We start from the raw sequence: 15,049 nt of genomic DNA, 5'->3' as shown, positions 1-15,049 counted from the left end.
CACATAATTTGATTCAGGAGAAGCAATGTACATCACCGACCAACACCAGAAATGAGCACGGAGCACCGATGGTTGAAGCCTCTGCTGGAATTTGGTAGCAAAAGAGAGAAAAAGGGTTGTGCTCCTCCCACAGACAAACCCATGTCCCCCTTCCTCGTCTTCCTCCTGCTGACACCTGAAGGCATTCAGCTGTGTGCTGCAAGGCACTGCAAAGGGCAGTGCTGCTTCCTAGCTAATTAGTATTTGTGCCCACAAACTGCTCCACTCTCTTTCTCTTTAAGCTCACTTTCCTGCTGGGAATATAAACTCTGTCTCAGTGACACACACCTGCATGGAAATGCATACACATGAACTTCCAATTAAGGGACAACTGCAGCAAAATATAAGCATCTCTCATGAAAGGAGGCAAACAGCAGTCGTATTATCAATCAATTAGATGGAGCAGCCACCTGATGCTGCCTATTTAAAGAAGTCTTCAGCCTCCACCAGGTTTTCCCCATGCAACGACAGCTCGACGAAGCCCGTGTCGCAGTCATCTTGACTCAGCAAAACACCTCGGTCTGCCTCTTGACAGAGGAATGCTTTCCTCCTTGCGCTAATTCCTAATTAGAGACGTGGATGTGGATAAATACTATGTCATGTTTTAAACTCAAATGGGTCACCAAACTGCATGCTGCACCCTGCTCTCCAGTTAAACTCCTCCGTGAAACACTTCAATTATAATTAAAGAAGCAATTATCCCCCTGGTGAAGGTGCAGCAAATCACACATCTCAATGCAGAAGTTCGTCTAGCAGCTTATGGCGTATTAACCAATCTTACATCTCATTGATGCTTTGATCTATATCCTATCTCAGTGACCTAATTTGCTGTGACTTGGTGCCTCTGACTGTATTTTGCCATGTGCAATATGATGCTGGCATCTTTCAAAGAACAAATTAAATGAAATAGGGGATTAATTGCTAATAATTCTGTCATTCCTGTTGGAGCACTGCAGAATGGGATTGTTCCTGGCTTCTCAGGTTAAGTTTGAAAAAATGCACACCTGAAACAGAGTAGAACTGAAATGGACGTTTTGTGTGACACCAGGGAGCTGGGACTGCCTAATCTCCAGCAGTGCCTAGCACTGGCAGCTCTCGATGACAGTCGGGCCAGACTGCTTATATCACTGCCTTGTCCAATTCCTCTCCACTGATGAAAAGTACAGGGCAAGGAAGCATGGAGCTAGTGTTTTTGCTTGTTTTCATTTCCATTCCTCTCATTCCATTTTTTTTCTCTCTCTTTTTTTTTTTTCTTCAAGGTAGGCCAATGTGAATTTGCCCCTTTACCCTTCTGCTGCATGTGGAAACCTCAGTGTAACCATCCCTGCTCATCAGGGCCAGGTACAGGAAAAGGCAAAACACTTCCCCAGGTATTTCAGAATCTGTAGGTAGGTTCAGCTTGATATCAGCTATAATGCTAGGAGTAGGTACGTATGCCATGGAGCAGCTGGCACAGATGCTGGTCAGGGCTGGTGGGTAGAGGTATATGACCACAGAGAAGCTGATCTGATTTTCCTAGTGACCAAGCAAACCCTCTGCTTCTTACTTTGTCCCAAGTGAACAAGCAGGATGTACTTTGATTTGACCTCAGGACATGAGGCTGGTGTAGTTTAACACATACCCTTCTCTTCTTCTTCTGTTCGGATCTTGAAGTTTCTTTTCAGTGGCCATGATCTGAGCCTACACTAATGCTCATCATGTCCTAGTGGATCTGAGGGACTCATAAGTGCTGCTTTAAAAGCTTTGCCTGCCCATCTCGATCTTTGTCCTTCTTGCCCTCTCGAGCAGCTGAATGCTGTTATGTGTTTCAGCCTTTCAATAACAAGAACTGCTCCAGCATTGATCCATAAGAGCTCTACACAGTTAACTGCAATTAAATATGCTGGCAATTATAGGACTAAATTCCCTCGCTACCAAAAGGAGAAAAGAATTTATCCCTAAGCGTGGTTGTTCCCACCACTTGGAAACACCAGGAGAAATAAATAAATAAAATTTAATTGATTAATCAGAATTAAATAATAATTAATAAAAAGAGAAACAACAACAACAACAAACAAACAAACAAAAACACAAACAAAAAACAAGTGGAAGACTCCAGGACTCTGGACTCCAACATGATGTCACACTGAATGTGTATTTTGTACAGTTTCATAGTGTAATCTTTTCTTCCCTCTTCGTTGCTAAAGCCAGTGACTGCTGCAGAAGCCAGTAAGTCATAAAAAACAACACCAAAACACAACATAGTGCCCAGAGTGGGAAGAGTCTGAGGTACATGGTCACTAAAGCATTTGGAAATACTGCTGATAGCTGCAGCATTTATGACACCCTACTCTACCTGGAATCAAACCAGACTTTCTCCAGTGTGCAAAAAAGCCTCAGTCTGCTGCCTGCCTTCTCCCAAGTCCTTTCTTACTTAGTTACCTGTACCACCATGTCAGAAACTTCTCTGAACAAATAAATGAAGTCTTAAACAAAGAACTCATTCATCTCTAAATTAAAATAATCATGTAATCCTTCAACCCACCAAGTTACCTTTCATCTTGCCATTTTTTAAAATTTATCTTACCAGCTTCACCAAGTGGCTGCAATAAAGTGTCACATTAAGGTATTCATATTCATTAGTGTTCAGGTCTTTGTTCTTTTAATAGTGTTGGAAAGAATCTACAAAGAGGCTGTATTAGGCGGCTGTCCAATCTGGGTGTTTGATCTCCTCCCGACTTCAAAAGTCAGAAGAGAAAAAAAAAATACAACATTGAGAATGGCTCTTTTGAATGTCAGATGGGGAGTATATGATTTTGGAGCCTGCCAAGTGTTAATTGGTGTCTGCCCTGACCACGGTACAAATAAGATTCAGAGCCTGTTAATGTAGAGTCATGAATCTCTGCTATTGACAAAGTGAGCCAGGATACTTGGAGGCAGGAAAAAGTGCAATTATTATGAAAGCAGCTCACAGGGGATCTTTTCAGAGATCACTTCCTTGGGAGATGTTGTACTAGGAAGCAGACATGGCAAGTGCAGCACGGTTTTTTTTTTTGCCTTTACAGCTGCTTGGTGGAAGGAGGACAGATATAATTTGACTTAAGAATAACAGTTACAAGTAGTAATGGTTCATGCAGAATTTTTTATAACAGCAGAGAGAGCTCTCCTTCCACATAGCATGCTAAATCATGCTGTTTGGGTCCTGGCCACCTGACCAGGCATTATAGACCTTTCCATGGGAATACCTGTGCTCACCGCCAACATTTCGGAGGTACTTGTAACACCACACTCAAAAAAACTACCTGTCATGACCAATCTCAGTTTCTAGCAAAGGTAATGATCTGCCCCTCCAGTAGCCTATCCCATTTCAAATACTCATCAAGGCACAATGGCAAATTGATTTGAGGTAAAGGAGCATCTGAAAGGAAAAAAAAAAAAGCTGATAAGTTCTTTGGGAAAGCCAACTGATTAACATTGAGGTTGTCAGCAGGCTGGCTCAGCAGACCTAAATGCTCTTTACAGTTTTGGGAATCTTAAAGGCAAAAGAAAACAGCCTAAGGAAAAAGGAAAGAGGAGAAATCTATGCTAATTATTCCCTCTGATGTTTGTGGACACTTCTCTGCAATTCCAACTAAACCTGAACTTGGGGAGGTAACGCTTAAAGTTTTGTCTCTTGAGAAATCAGTCATCAGCGCTGAGTGACAACCAGTTTGCTACTTAGCCATGACAGCCTAACTTATCCTAATGCAAATTGGCAACAGTTCCTTCTCTGCGCGGCAGAGGAAGACCGAGGAGAATTCAGATAGGGGAATTACCATCATTAACAATCAATTTTTCTCTTAATAGCAGAAGCAGATTTAGGATTTCAGTGCTCCCCTGTGACTCAGAAACCCCCCTCCCGTGAGCAATGAGCCGAAGCCATCTTCGGCTCGAGCCACCACTGCACTTAGGCAGAGCAACCTGCTGCTGCCCGGGGGCACGTATTTTGGTGAAGAGTAGATTTGCTCCTGCCAGGTGGATGGAAGGCTACCCACTCTCTATTACTTAAATGCCAGTGAGAAATACAGATAAGCCTAAGAAAATGGATTATTTTGCAGATGCGACCCCTACTTGCCCCCACCTTGTGCTGCCTCACCTGGGAACCCACACTGGACCACGATACATCCTCTTGCACCTAGCTGGCCAGCCGGTGCACACACAAGTATATGCACAAACATGTGAGGGAAATAAAATCTAGCAAACAAAGAATTAAAATGTCTTTATAGCGTGTTTGAAAGATGCCTCTTTCGATAACTGAAATGGCCTTTTCTTTAAAAGGCCAAGGAAAGATAATAGGATGGCATTAGTGTGCCCCACCAGCTATGTGTCCTTTGGACTCCAGTTATAACTACGACTTCTGACAGAGAACAAAAACCTGAAACCAAACCTCCTATAGCTCTGCCCAGCAAGACACCTTAATCGCTTCCAAAGCCATTAATCAGTTCCCGATCAATCCTGTCTACCAGCAGCAGGCAGTCAGCTCTCCGTTACCATCCATTCATCACGACATGCCCTCATTCCCCGCCCCATTAGCCACCGATCAGGCCTCAGTTAGGATACCCAAATGCCAGCTGCTTGGGGCAAAATGCCACTGCTGCTCACCTCAGCTACTGGGATGCCTTCAGGGGGACGGCACTGGAGCAGGACCTCTTGCTCCAGGGACACTTCTTTCCCCAGGGGCTCCTGCTCAAAAGTCTTCCGGAGATCTGGGGAGGGAGAAAGAGGGGGAGAAGGAGGCAAATTAATAGTATTAATAGCTGGTGGTGCGTATCACATTTGATTGCTGTACTGCCTAAGATGTGAGAGGTCTTACTAAACAGAGAAAATAGCATATCTGCTCCCTGGAAAGTGGAGCACTCAACACCGAGACATGTTTTCACTTCATTCAAGCATTAAATGGTCAGAGGTTTCATAGTGGATTTATTATTTATATTGTGGTAGTACACGTGAACCCAGCCAAGAACCAAGGCCTCGCTGTGAAAGGTCATGTTCAGTCAGACACAGAACAAAAGGAAAAAGAAATCCCATCTTCAGGTAATTTATGTTTGCTAAGCTATGCCAGTGAATCACTAAAGAAAGTTAAAGGAAATTATAAGAACCTGTAAAACTAAAGCACATAAGCTGAGTTATCCTAAACTCATAATTTAAAGTGTTTGTGCTGCCATTTTTAATTTATAAATGTTAACTTTACAGCTTTAGCTACTTTGTCTTCACTGTCTCATTATCCCTGTAACACTAAATAGATAACGCTAGCCATAACGTATAGCTGAACCATGCTTGGGTCCCTGCACAGCACCACAGAAATGTCACAGGCAGAGACAACACCAAATGTGTCTCCTGATCTTGGAGCAGTTCACTTTGGCATTTCTTGTACACTTTTGTAACATATTTGCATCGGTGGTAAAACGGACTTGGGAATTTCCTATCTTACCACTGGATCCACATTTCCACCATGGTTTGACACACTCTTCATTGTGCCAGGGTGGAGAGGGAAAGGTGAGCATTCAGCCCCAGTAGCAGCTGGGGACACTCTCCCCTGCTGCCTGTTCCTGCTGCAGGTGGACACGGGGCCTTGTTGGAATCCAGATCAAAGAGCCGGGCTGGCTTTAGAAAACGAGCAAAAAAATCCACCATTTTAACCTCAGATGTTGATGTAGGGGGCTTTAACCTACGACATGGAAGACAGAACTGGTGATTTTGTTGCATGACATGTCAAGCTTCGCCTGGTTGTGCCTGTTGGCATCCTTGACACACCGGTGGTACTCTGGGCCAGCGAGGCTACTTCATGTGAGAGGAATCACAGCAAGACAACCGGAGAGATTAGGTCTGTCCCTGACACCTGTATGTAGCTCCCACGGTGTTGCCAGCCCCAGCATTACCAGCTTCATCCCACTCTCTCTGACAGGCTAGCCAGGGCTGTACAGCTCAATTTGGGTAACAACAAAATGCTCCAGATCCCCTCTGTGGGTGGGAGTCACTCCAAGCACAACCCCCTGATTTTGCTCACTGTACTTCTGCACGTTAAATGCACAGATGGGCAGATCTTTCAGGAGCTGCTAGATTTCTTGGGACATGACACTCTTCCTGTGGTCCAGGCTCCTCACAGATCCTTTATGCTTGGTACATATCCTGGGCACATGTAATGCTGGGTTAAAGCAGTTTGCTTTAGATCAGAGATAACTTGGACTATATTACTGCTAGTTCCACAGATATCTCCAGTGGAGAAGAATTCCCTCCACATCAGGTATACTTTAATACACATAATGTACATGTATGTACATGTTATGGACAATTATAACAGATGTACTGTGCTCTAATATCATGAGGATAAGTGAGAAAGTTATTATACTGCTGGTAATAGAAGAATATAAGCACAGCAATAAATGGCTCATTAATAATAGCATTCATGTGTTCAGATATGGAGGGATGAATACAGTAGAGCCAGATTAGACAGATAATAATCCGAGGCTTTTCCTTGACACATTGATTTACTGTCCTCCCTACCTTCCTGAAACATTAATAGAGCTCTGAAGTTTCCAGCAGCCTCATGTGTGCACAGCAATTACCTCACTCACGAAATGCTCACCTCCAAAAAAAACCCACCAATTTTAATGCAAACAAAAGTAAACAGCATTAAGTCTAAAAATGTGTAATAACAGTAAAAAAAAAAAAAAGGCAAAAAAGCAAACAAAAAACCTAACACTTTACCCTCTTTATTCTCAGCAGCTGGAACTGCTAGGTACACATGGCCTGTTTTCCCTGGGAAGTGCCGCAGTACAGTTATGGGAGGCGAGAGGAATCCCATAGGATGCGGCTCCCCCAGCTCCCCTCCCACGCTGCAGAGCCTCGCCTGGCGTGAAGCACTTGAGCAGCACCACTGCTTTCCAGTGGGTCAATGATCCACAAACTAAAAATACGCTAAGTAGGGGCCTTGACATAATAGACAGCAATGTTCTCAAAGGAGCCATTAGATACTGTTGAGTAAATGATACTCATTTCGAAAAGAAAAAAAAAAAAAAGTACATAATTGTGTATTTACAAGACTGGGAGCTTTTATCCCCTGTTCTGTTAGCTCCATCCCACGTTTACAGCTTTATGCAGCCAGAGCTACCCACCACCTTCCGCTGCAGCCCTGCCACCTACAAATAGCTACAGATGGCAGCTGTGCCGGGCACTTCTTACCTAAGCAGGCATAAGGTTCACTGGTTGCAAAAGACAAGCAAGTTAATAAGGTGGGTTTTTAAATGGTGAAGAAGTGGAGGGCCTGGGCAAACAATTTCCTCACCTTCTGTAGCTATCATGAAAGTCCCTGCTGGGACAGCACTGAGTTTTGAAATGACTCCTTTTTCCTATGGCCCTTGCAGCGTGATTTCTGTAGATAAAGACTTCCTTCTAATTCTTCAGTCTTCAGCTTCCTTTTCCATTTAACAGTTACAGTCATCACGGCAACTTCACACTATCAACCAGGAGTGGGTGAGCTTGCTAATGTACTGAGGGACTTTGGATCTTTTCCAAAGGGAGCCTTTTCAAACACATTTGTCACTTTTCGGAAGTGTCATAGAAGTTACGATTGCTTGCAAGCAAGGACAGAAGGGGTACATTTTCCCAAAGAATGGTAAAAGACAAATAAAATACATCCCATTTAAAAAAAAAAAGTTTTAACAATCTTCAGAAAATATGCCTTAAAAAAAACCAACACAACAATAAAACGTTTGATCCATTCTCTGTCATGACCTCTTTGTCTGTGAAGAGGCAGTGTGAATTATTAAAGCTTCAGGTCAGCAGCAGCCCTGTTAACATGATGGTGAGAGAGCCTTCTCCCCCCTCACCCTCAATACGGAGAGACACTTATTTAGTGCATCTGCACTTTCTTTCCATTATAATTTTAGTAACGAAGAATACTCCCTGATTGCATTAGCGATACTCCCATTATACAGGTAGCATTGCTGCCACAGCTCATCACTTCGGAGTGGAGCAAGCCCTGGTGGGAAGCAATGCTGAAAGGTCCACCTTGTTCTGCTTGTGGGCTCCTTCATATACTGCACCCAGCCACAGGTGAGGACGTCACCGCCAGGCCCGGGGGACAGCCTGTACCACCATCAGGTTTTTCCCCCTGCCTCTAACTTCTCTTCAAGGATTTCTTCATAAAAAGAAAGCAAGGAGAAGAATTAAAATTCTGGTCCGCCACCTTGAGCTAGACTATTTTCTTTACTAACGTAGAGTCTTAGTAAATTCAGAGGGGGCTCTTGTGGCATATACTGCAGCACATTTACAGCATACTTAAGACGAGACTTTCATCCGAGACTCCTGAAATACTTCTGTGCAAGCCTCTCTGTTAAGGACAGATGGCTGCATTCAGAGCTGCATTGAAATGAGAGAATTTCCACAAGCATAAAACTGAAATAGTGTAATGGGAAATCAAAATCTCAGTGTATGCCATATTGTTAACTTTATTCCTGAATTTCTATGCTTTTGGGGAAGAAGGGCATTAGAGCTTAATTTCGATGCATTGTTAAATTCCTTTTAAGTTTAATGCATATTTAGCTTAAAAACAGCTCAAAAGTTGCATTTTCACCTGCTAAAGATAATAGTTTCTATACACACTCATAGCATGTCCTTAGTTCATTTTCTACCTGTCATCTTCTACAAAAGAGCAAAGAATGACCTTATTCTTTTTTTCTTCTTCTTTTTTTTTTTTTTTTTTTACCAAATGTATTTTATCTCCTTTCTGTTGCTCTGTATTTTGCTGTGATGGGTGGGTGGGTAAAACTTTAAGGATATCTTTTATCATTTCTGAGAAACGTGATAAGAGGCAGGTCAGATGTCTTCAAGTCAGTGCTAATGCAAGGGTGACTAATGAATGAGAATGAAAAACGGACACTTGTCAGACAGGAATTAGATGTAAACCAGAAATGAACAGAACAATGCTGCATTACTGTCAGAGAAAGATGGATTTCTGCCCTTGGTAGACCTTAAAGACTCTTTATTCTGTGCTCCTTCTAGTAACTCCAACTTTCCTTCTATAAATATATTTCAAAAAAATTAGCAAGCTTTAAGAATGCAAAAAGAAAAGCCACATTATTTTTTATCCAACTTTCCTGTTAGCTATGCCCATTGAGAGAAGAACATACATTTGATGTCTGTCGTCAGAGAAAGAAGTTTTTAAGAATATGAAGACCTTCACAAGGAGTACATATATATGACAGTTTACTTCTTACAGGCAGTACATATAGGCATCCATATAAAATCAAATGTACTATGTGCAAAAAATGCAGATAAAACACTTGAAAAGGGGGAATAAGGCTTGGTATTTTTTTAGCTGTTATGAGTATATCAATAGGTAGCCAAGCTCTCTAATCCAAGTCTACCTCCTATTGCTGAGAGTGTTGTCAAGAGGCAAGATTCAATCCTGTTTTAATTTTATCCAGACTAATAATAAATGCCCAAACAGAAAAATAATTGTGGAAAAAGAGTGGGAAAACACCACTGATGTTCTGTGTAATGAAAGAGGATCCATGTGCTTGTAAAAACATATGTCATTGCATTTATTTCCCAAACATAGATGATTGATTGGTGCTGAGTTAGAAAAACATGAATGATATTGTAAAACTATCTTGTTCTTCCATCACTTTCTGTGATGCTGGTGAAGTTGAGAAACCTTTTTTTTTTTTTCTTCTTTTTTCTTTTTTTTCCCTAAAAAAAAGCATTAGAGACTGAACTGCAATCCAAATGTAAGAAACCATGTGCTATCAGACATACTTCATCCTCTCTCTTCTGTTCACAGCTGAATTTACAATCTTTGTCATGCTCAATCACACTGGTGGGTAAGTGATGGAAAGGTTATATATAAAAATTCTCTTTTCTTTCATTTTGTCCTTGTGTGGTTTCAGCTCTTTGTTGTTAATTAGATCAGACCAGACTTCCACTGAGACTGTCACAAGAGTGTCATCAGCCCAGGGGATCCCCCTGAAACCTCTGTCAGTTGTAAATGGGGTGCCTCTCTCTGCAGAGTCCCCTGCTGTATCAGACACATGCTGGGCATCGATCAAAGCTGACTTCCCTCCCAGGGCACACTTCTGTGCCTTGCTGCTTGTGGGATGAGATTGAAGCTAGACTGGGCTGTGCTTGCAGCTGGCCCAAGCGTCAATACCTGGAACTGGGGATGGGAGTCAGCACCTCAAAACCCAGTCTTTGTGTTCAGTGTACAACTCCGTGCTTCTCCTTCCTTCTCTGGAGGGACTGCTCAAATCTGGCAGGACTGCTCAAATCTGGCACATGCCGTGGCACTGTAAGCCTCCTTCTCAGACTGGAGAGGAGCAGCAAAGACGAAGAAGCTTCCCCCTTTTCAAGGACGTGGCACCTCATGGCTTGAGCTGAGCTTGCTTCTAGTTCTTCAGCCCAGGGAGCGAGGCCTCTGGCTGCCATCTCATGTGGCCAAGAAGCCACATCAACTTTCGCATCCCAGCTGACGGGGACAGAGGAAGACTACTTGGAAGAGCACAACATGTTTTGGGGACACAGGACGCTACATCTGCTGACCTCAGGTACCGAACAAGTTGATGAACACCCCTCACTTGCTGGGCTACCACCTGTAAGATGCTTTGCTTGATCCTATGACCCGCTGTCCTCTGTTACTCACTATGTACTCAGAGCCTGAGCAAATGGGAGATGCACACCTGCCAGACCCTCATTCTGCTGATGGCATCTTCAGCCAGCTGGGGATAACACTTACCCTTGGCAGCTGCTTGGAGCCTCACCCACCGCCTGCACACCTGCTGAAAAATCATTTGTCCCATTCCTCCCCCTTCAGCTCTAAGCTAGTTCAGCCATGTGCTGGTAAGACAAAACAGCCTTTCACAACACAGCTTCCACGTGGGCTACGTCTATAATGAAGTACCCACTCAACACGTTCGATATTGGTACAACTGTAAAAAATTCAAGCAAGCCCACTTCATAAAGAATTCACTGAGCAGATGGGTTCCCAGGCACGCATCAATCACACCCTTCTCCTCCTGTTATATTTTTACTTGATAGCTAGATATTGTTTTATTTTGTAAGCTTAACCTGAGAACTAACTTATAAACTTAACGCCGTTCATTACTTTATTTGGTTATTGAAGACGGGATCTAAATTCCTTGTCTTTCAAGAAAATCTAAATGTGAAGTTTAAATGACACCTCAACTGGCTCTAGATGACAGATGAACTAAATGTTCTGAAGATAGACATTACAAACATCAAGTGTACATTACAGTTTACAGGTAGAATTGAATTTATAACACACTGAAATAGTAAAACAGCAAACAATATATATAAACATGGTATTTTGTTGTTGTTGCTCTTCTAATATGCTACTCTGACTCACATAGATGTCTCATCATGACCAAACTGTATACAAACTTTTGTTAACTTCTTGATTGCATCCATGTTTCATCATCACTCTCTAAACAGACTCCATTGAAAGATGATCATTTCTTGGGCATGTTAGCATAGGGTATTCTCAAGGCTCCTGCTAGGGGATTTAAACCCATATACATTTAGTAAAGGGGTTCTTTTGGTTTTTAAACAATGCTAACAATGAAGTGAATGTCTATCTTAATTTATAAAACCTTAAGTCTTTATTACAGAACAATGTGATTTGTATTTACGGCATTTTTATAGCTTATTTATGAGTATTTATTACTGCTGCAATTGCATCCTTAAGTTTGAGAATTGGTCACGCCTGTTAATTTGGGAAGCAGCAGACAAACAAGCCTGTGAAGAGGAAAAGCAGAGTTACCGTACTAAGTATGTTAAATGCTTAGTTAACTCCCGTGCTGCCCTTTCTGTGATCTGACGTTGTTTCTTCAGCGGTCTCAGCTCCAGACCACGGAATGCAGTTATCCCCTCATTAACTACGTGAAGCAGATATTGATTAGGAGTAACTGAAACGGTGCACAGAGAAGAAATTAAGGTCCTATCTCTGCTAATTCTCTTATCAAAATGCACAAAGCATTCTCTCGTTGTTGTTTTTAATAGGGCACATCCTGGACATGCCTTCCTATTAAAACTTTCAAGTGTTATCCTTCCCAGCTCTCACTCTTTATCCTGCTGTGCACCAAATTTATATCTATTGCAATATGCGTTGGAGGCTACAAAATGCATGTTTTAGTGTAGCCAACAAAAGCCTTTGGTGGCTACAGGAGCACATGCTCATACGGTTGCCTGGTTTAGTTGTGTGAAGGCAGGGGGAAGAAAGACACTGCAGCCCCAATACTAAAAGATGAGATAACTGACAGTCAGTAATGAATCTGTGATTTTTTAAAATTATTATTATTTTTTACAGAATCACAGAATCATCTACGTTGGAAGAGACTTCCAAGATCATCCAGTCCAACCTCTGTCCTAACACTAACAAGACCTCCACTAAACCATATCACTAAGGGCTACATCTAAACGTCTTTTAAAGACCTCCAGGGATGGCGACCCAACCACTTCCCTGGGCAGCCCATTCCAATGCCTAACAACCCTTTCAGTAAAGAAGTTCTTCCTAATATCCAACCTAAAACTCCCCTGGCGCAACTTTAGCCCATTCCCCCTCGTCCTGTCACGAGGCACGTGGGAGAATAGACCAACCCCCACCTCGCTACAGCCTCCTTTAAGGTACCTATAGAGAGCGATAAGGTCACCCCTGAGCCTCCTCTTCTCCAGGCTAAACAACCCCAGCTCCCTCAGCCGCTCCTCGTAAGACTTGTTCTCCAGACCCCTCACCAGCTTCGTTGCCCTTCTCTGGACTCTCTCGAGCACCTCCATGTCCTTCTTGTAGTGAGGGGACATTTTTATATCTGTTTCTTTGTATGATTGCATACCCCTTGTAAGCAGAGATAAACCATCAGGTAAACTAGTTTACTTTTCTGTACCACATTTATCTTATCAGTATACAGCATCTGACATGCATATATTAGCTACATTCCTTTGAAAAAGTGTCTGGGGAAAAAAAGGCTTCTAGATAAGTAGACAGTAAACTAATATGAAATTATATAAAGATTAACTACTGCAGTTCCTTACTACATCAGGGCTTTTTAAAATGATATTTTTAAAATGAAAACTAAGTTTCCTTCCTTCCTTCCTTCCTTCCTTCCTTCCTTCCCTCCCTCCCTCCCCCCTCCCCCCCTCCTTCCTTCCTTCCTTCCTTCCTTCCTTCCTTCCTTCCTTCCTACTTTGGTTTTAGGATAATGACTAAGAGAAAAGAAGAGACTCTCCAGATTCGTTACACCAAAAAAAGATCATTCAACAGAAGTTGCAGAAAAAGCTGTTATTTTCTTACTTGTTTTCAACAAATCCAAAACCTGACAGCAGATTTAGGGTTTATATTCTCACTATATTTTCTCAAGGACAGCCTTGGTTAACGTCATGAAGTCAGTGAGGCTACACCAACACAAAACCGGAGCAAATGAAAAGTGAGGCTGCTTTGCGCACATGGGCTCAAAGCAATTTGTCTTAGCCACCCTGTTATTATCTGATCTAAAAATTAGGTCAAATCCTGAGGCTATTGTTTAGTCTTTATCAGATGTATTTTCTAGTGGGTTTAACTCTGCTCTTGCTCTCACACGCTCAGGCATCATTCATCCTTAAAACAGGAATTGTGCCCTGTTAGGTTTTACCTGTTAAATGACATCAGCCTTGTTACATAAAATTCACATTAAAACTTTATATTGGGCTTGATATTTTTTTTTTACCCAAAGAGAAAGCTACCCAAACTTTATCCTTCCTCTGTCCATTTGTTTAAATTGAGTAGAAGAACTGTATCAAAACCTATTAGTGACTCCAATGCACCTGATTACATGTGCTTAGAACAAAGAAGAAATGTATGAACAAGTAGGAAATGCATTTTAGCACTTTCATAGGCCAATATCTCAGACAACAATCTTATATTTTTCCAGCTCCACCAAGATGTACATAAGGAGTCCCCGCTTTTGTTGGTTAGGGAACTATCAAGAATGGCAGACTGAAAATTAATCCCAGTGAATCTGCTAATTCAAGAGGACAAAATGCTCAGCTCCACCCTCATGGGGACACCAGCGCCTCAGGAAGATGAATTCCATGGCATATGAAAGAAACTGAAAATAATGATGTTTCTATCACCTGCCGTGCTGCTCCTTTTCAGAAACAGCCTGCCCAGAAGGGAGCATACAGGAGGTCCAGGAGTGCAGTGGTGAGATGCCAATAAATGCCCCAAACACTTTGGGGAGCCAGGTTGTTGGCTTGAATCAGCCTCTTCTTATTTGTATGGCTAGCATGTACAGCCTTTGAAATGCAGCAGAATCTGCACTTCATATTTATAGATTACTCCCTTCCTGAATAACTGAGGCTCTTTACTTGGCTAGAGAGATGTTGCAATTGATTTTCATAGAGAACTTTCATTGACTAGGTTGTTATGTACTTTCTGACACATGCCTGACCCTGCATTAAACAAATACAAGCCACTTTTCCAGGATGCACATTTTTCACACTTTCAAATTACTTTTCAGTTAATTCTATTACACGCTCAGTGAACAGAGATGTTGAATGCTATTATTTTTTGTTTGTTTTAATGGAGTGCTGCTCCAGTCCTTGAGACGACACAGCAATTCCTGAATAAGACCAGTGGTCATAAGGGAGAAAAGAGAGAAAGAAGAGAAGGAGAAGGAGAAGGAAAACAGAGAAAGGGAAAGGAAGAGGGAGAGGGAGAAAAGATTTTTTTTCTTAATGTGATAGGAATGGCTAGTTACGCTACAGTTGTACATGTTGAGATGAAATCACAGGTTCAGGTATTAAAATACACAATAAATTAAACAATAAATAAATAAATAAATAATATTAAATTAAATAATAAATTAAGCAGAGCACTTTACATGCTCCGTTCACTCCTCACTTTTGCCAAAGGTATCAATGTTCACTTTTCGTATGAATTAAAAGTGAAGACTGCATTAGTGACATACGCATGCAACTACAGATGCAGGCAGAGCTGAAGAGC

The 15,049-nt window shown here is 42.0% G+C and overlaps 1 protein-coding gene across 6 annotated transcripts in view; it reads right to left on the bottom strand.

The window, feature by feature from the left end:
* UNC5C (unc-5 netrin receptor C) overlaps positions 1–15,049 on the bottom strand; it is a 250,700-nt gene that overhangs the window by 49,780 nt on the left and 185,871 nt on the right. For 5 of the 6 annotated variants that reach the window (XM_083834564.1, XM_083834563.1, XM_083834566.1 and 2 more), the window contains exon 4: positions 4,660–4,763. In XM_083834564.1, coding sequence (XP_083690690.1) covers positions 4,660–4,763 — 104 coding nt within the window. Of the gene's footprint in view, positions 4,596–4,659; positions 4,764–15,049 lie in introns of those variants that run through there. The other variant, XM_083834568.1, reaches the window with a different exon arrangement.

Source organism: Anser anser, assembly GCF_964211835.1.
Source record: "Anser anser genome assembly, chromosome: 4".
Taxonomy (NCBI): domain Eukaryota; kingdom Metazoa; phylum Chordata; class Aves; order Anseriformes; family Anatidae; genus Anser; species Anser anser.
Note: the sequence above shows the minus strand (reverse complement) of the source record. Positions and strands in the feature narration are given on the sequence as shown.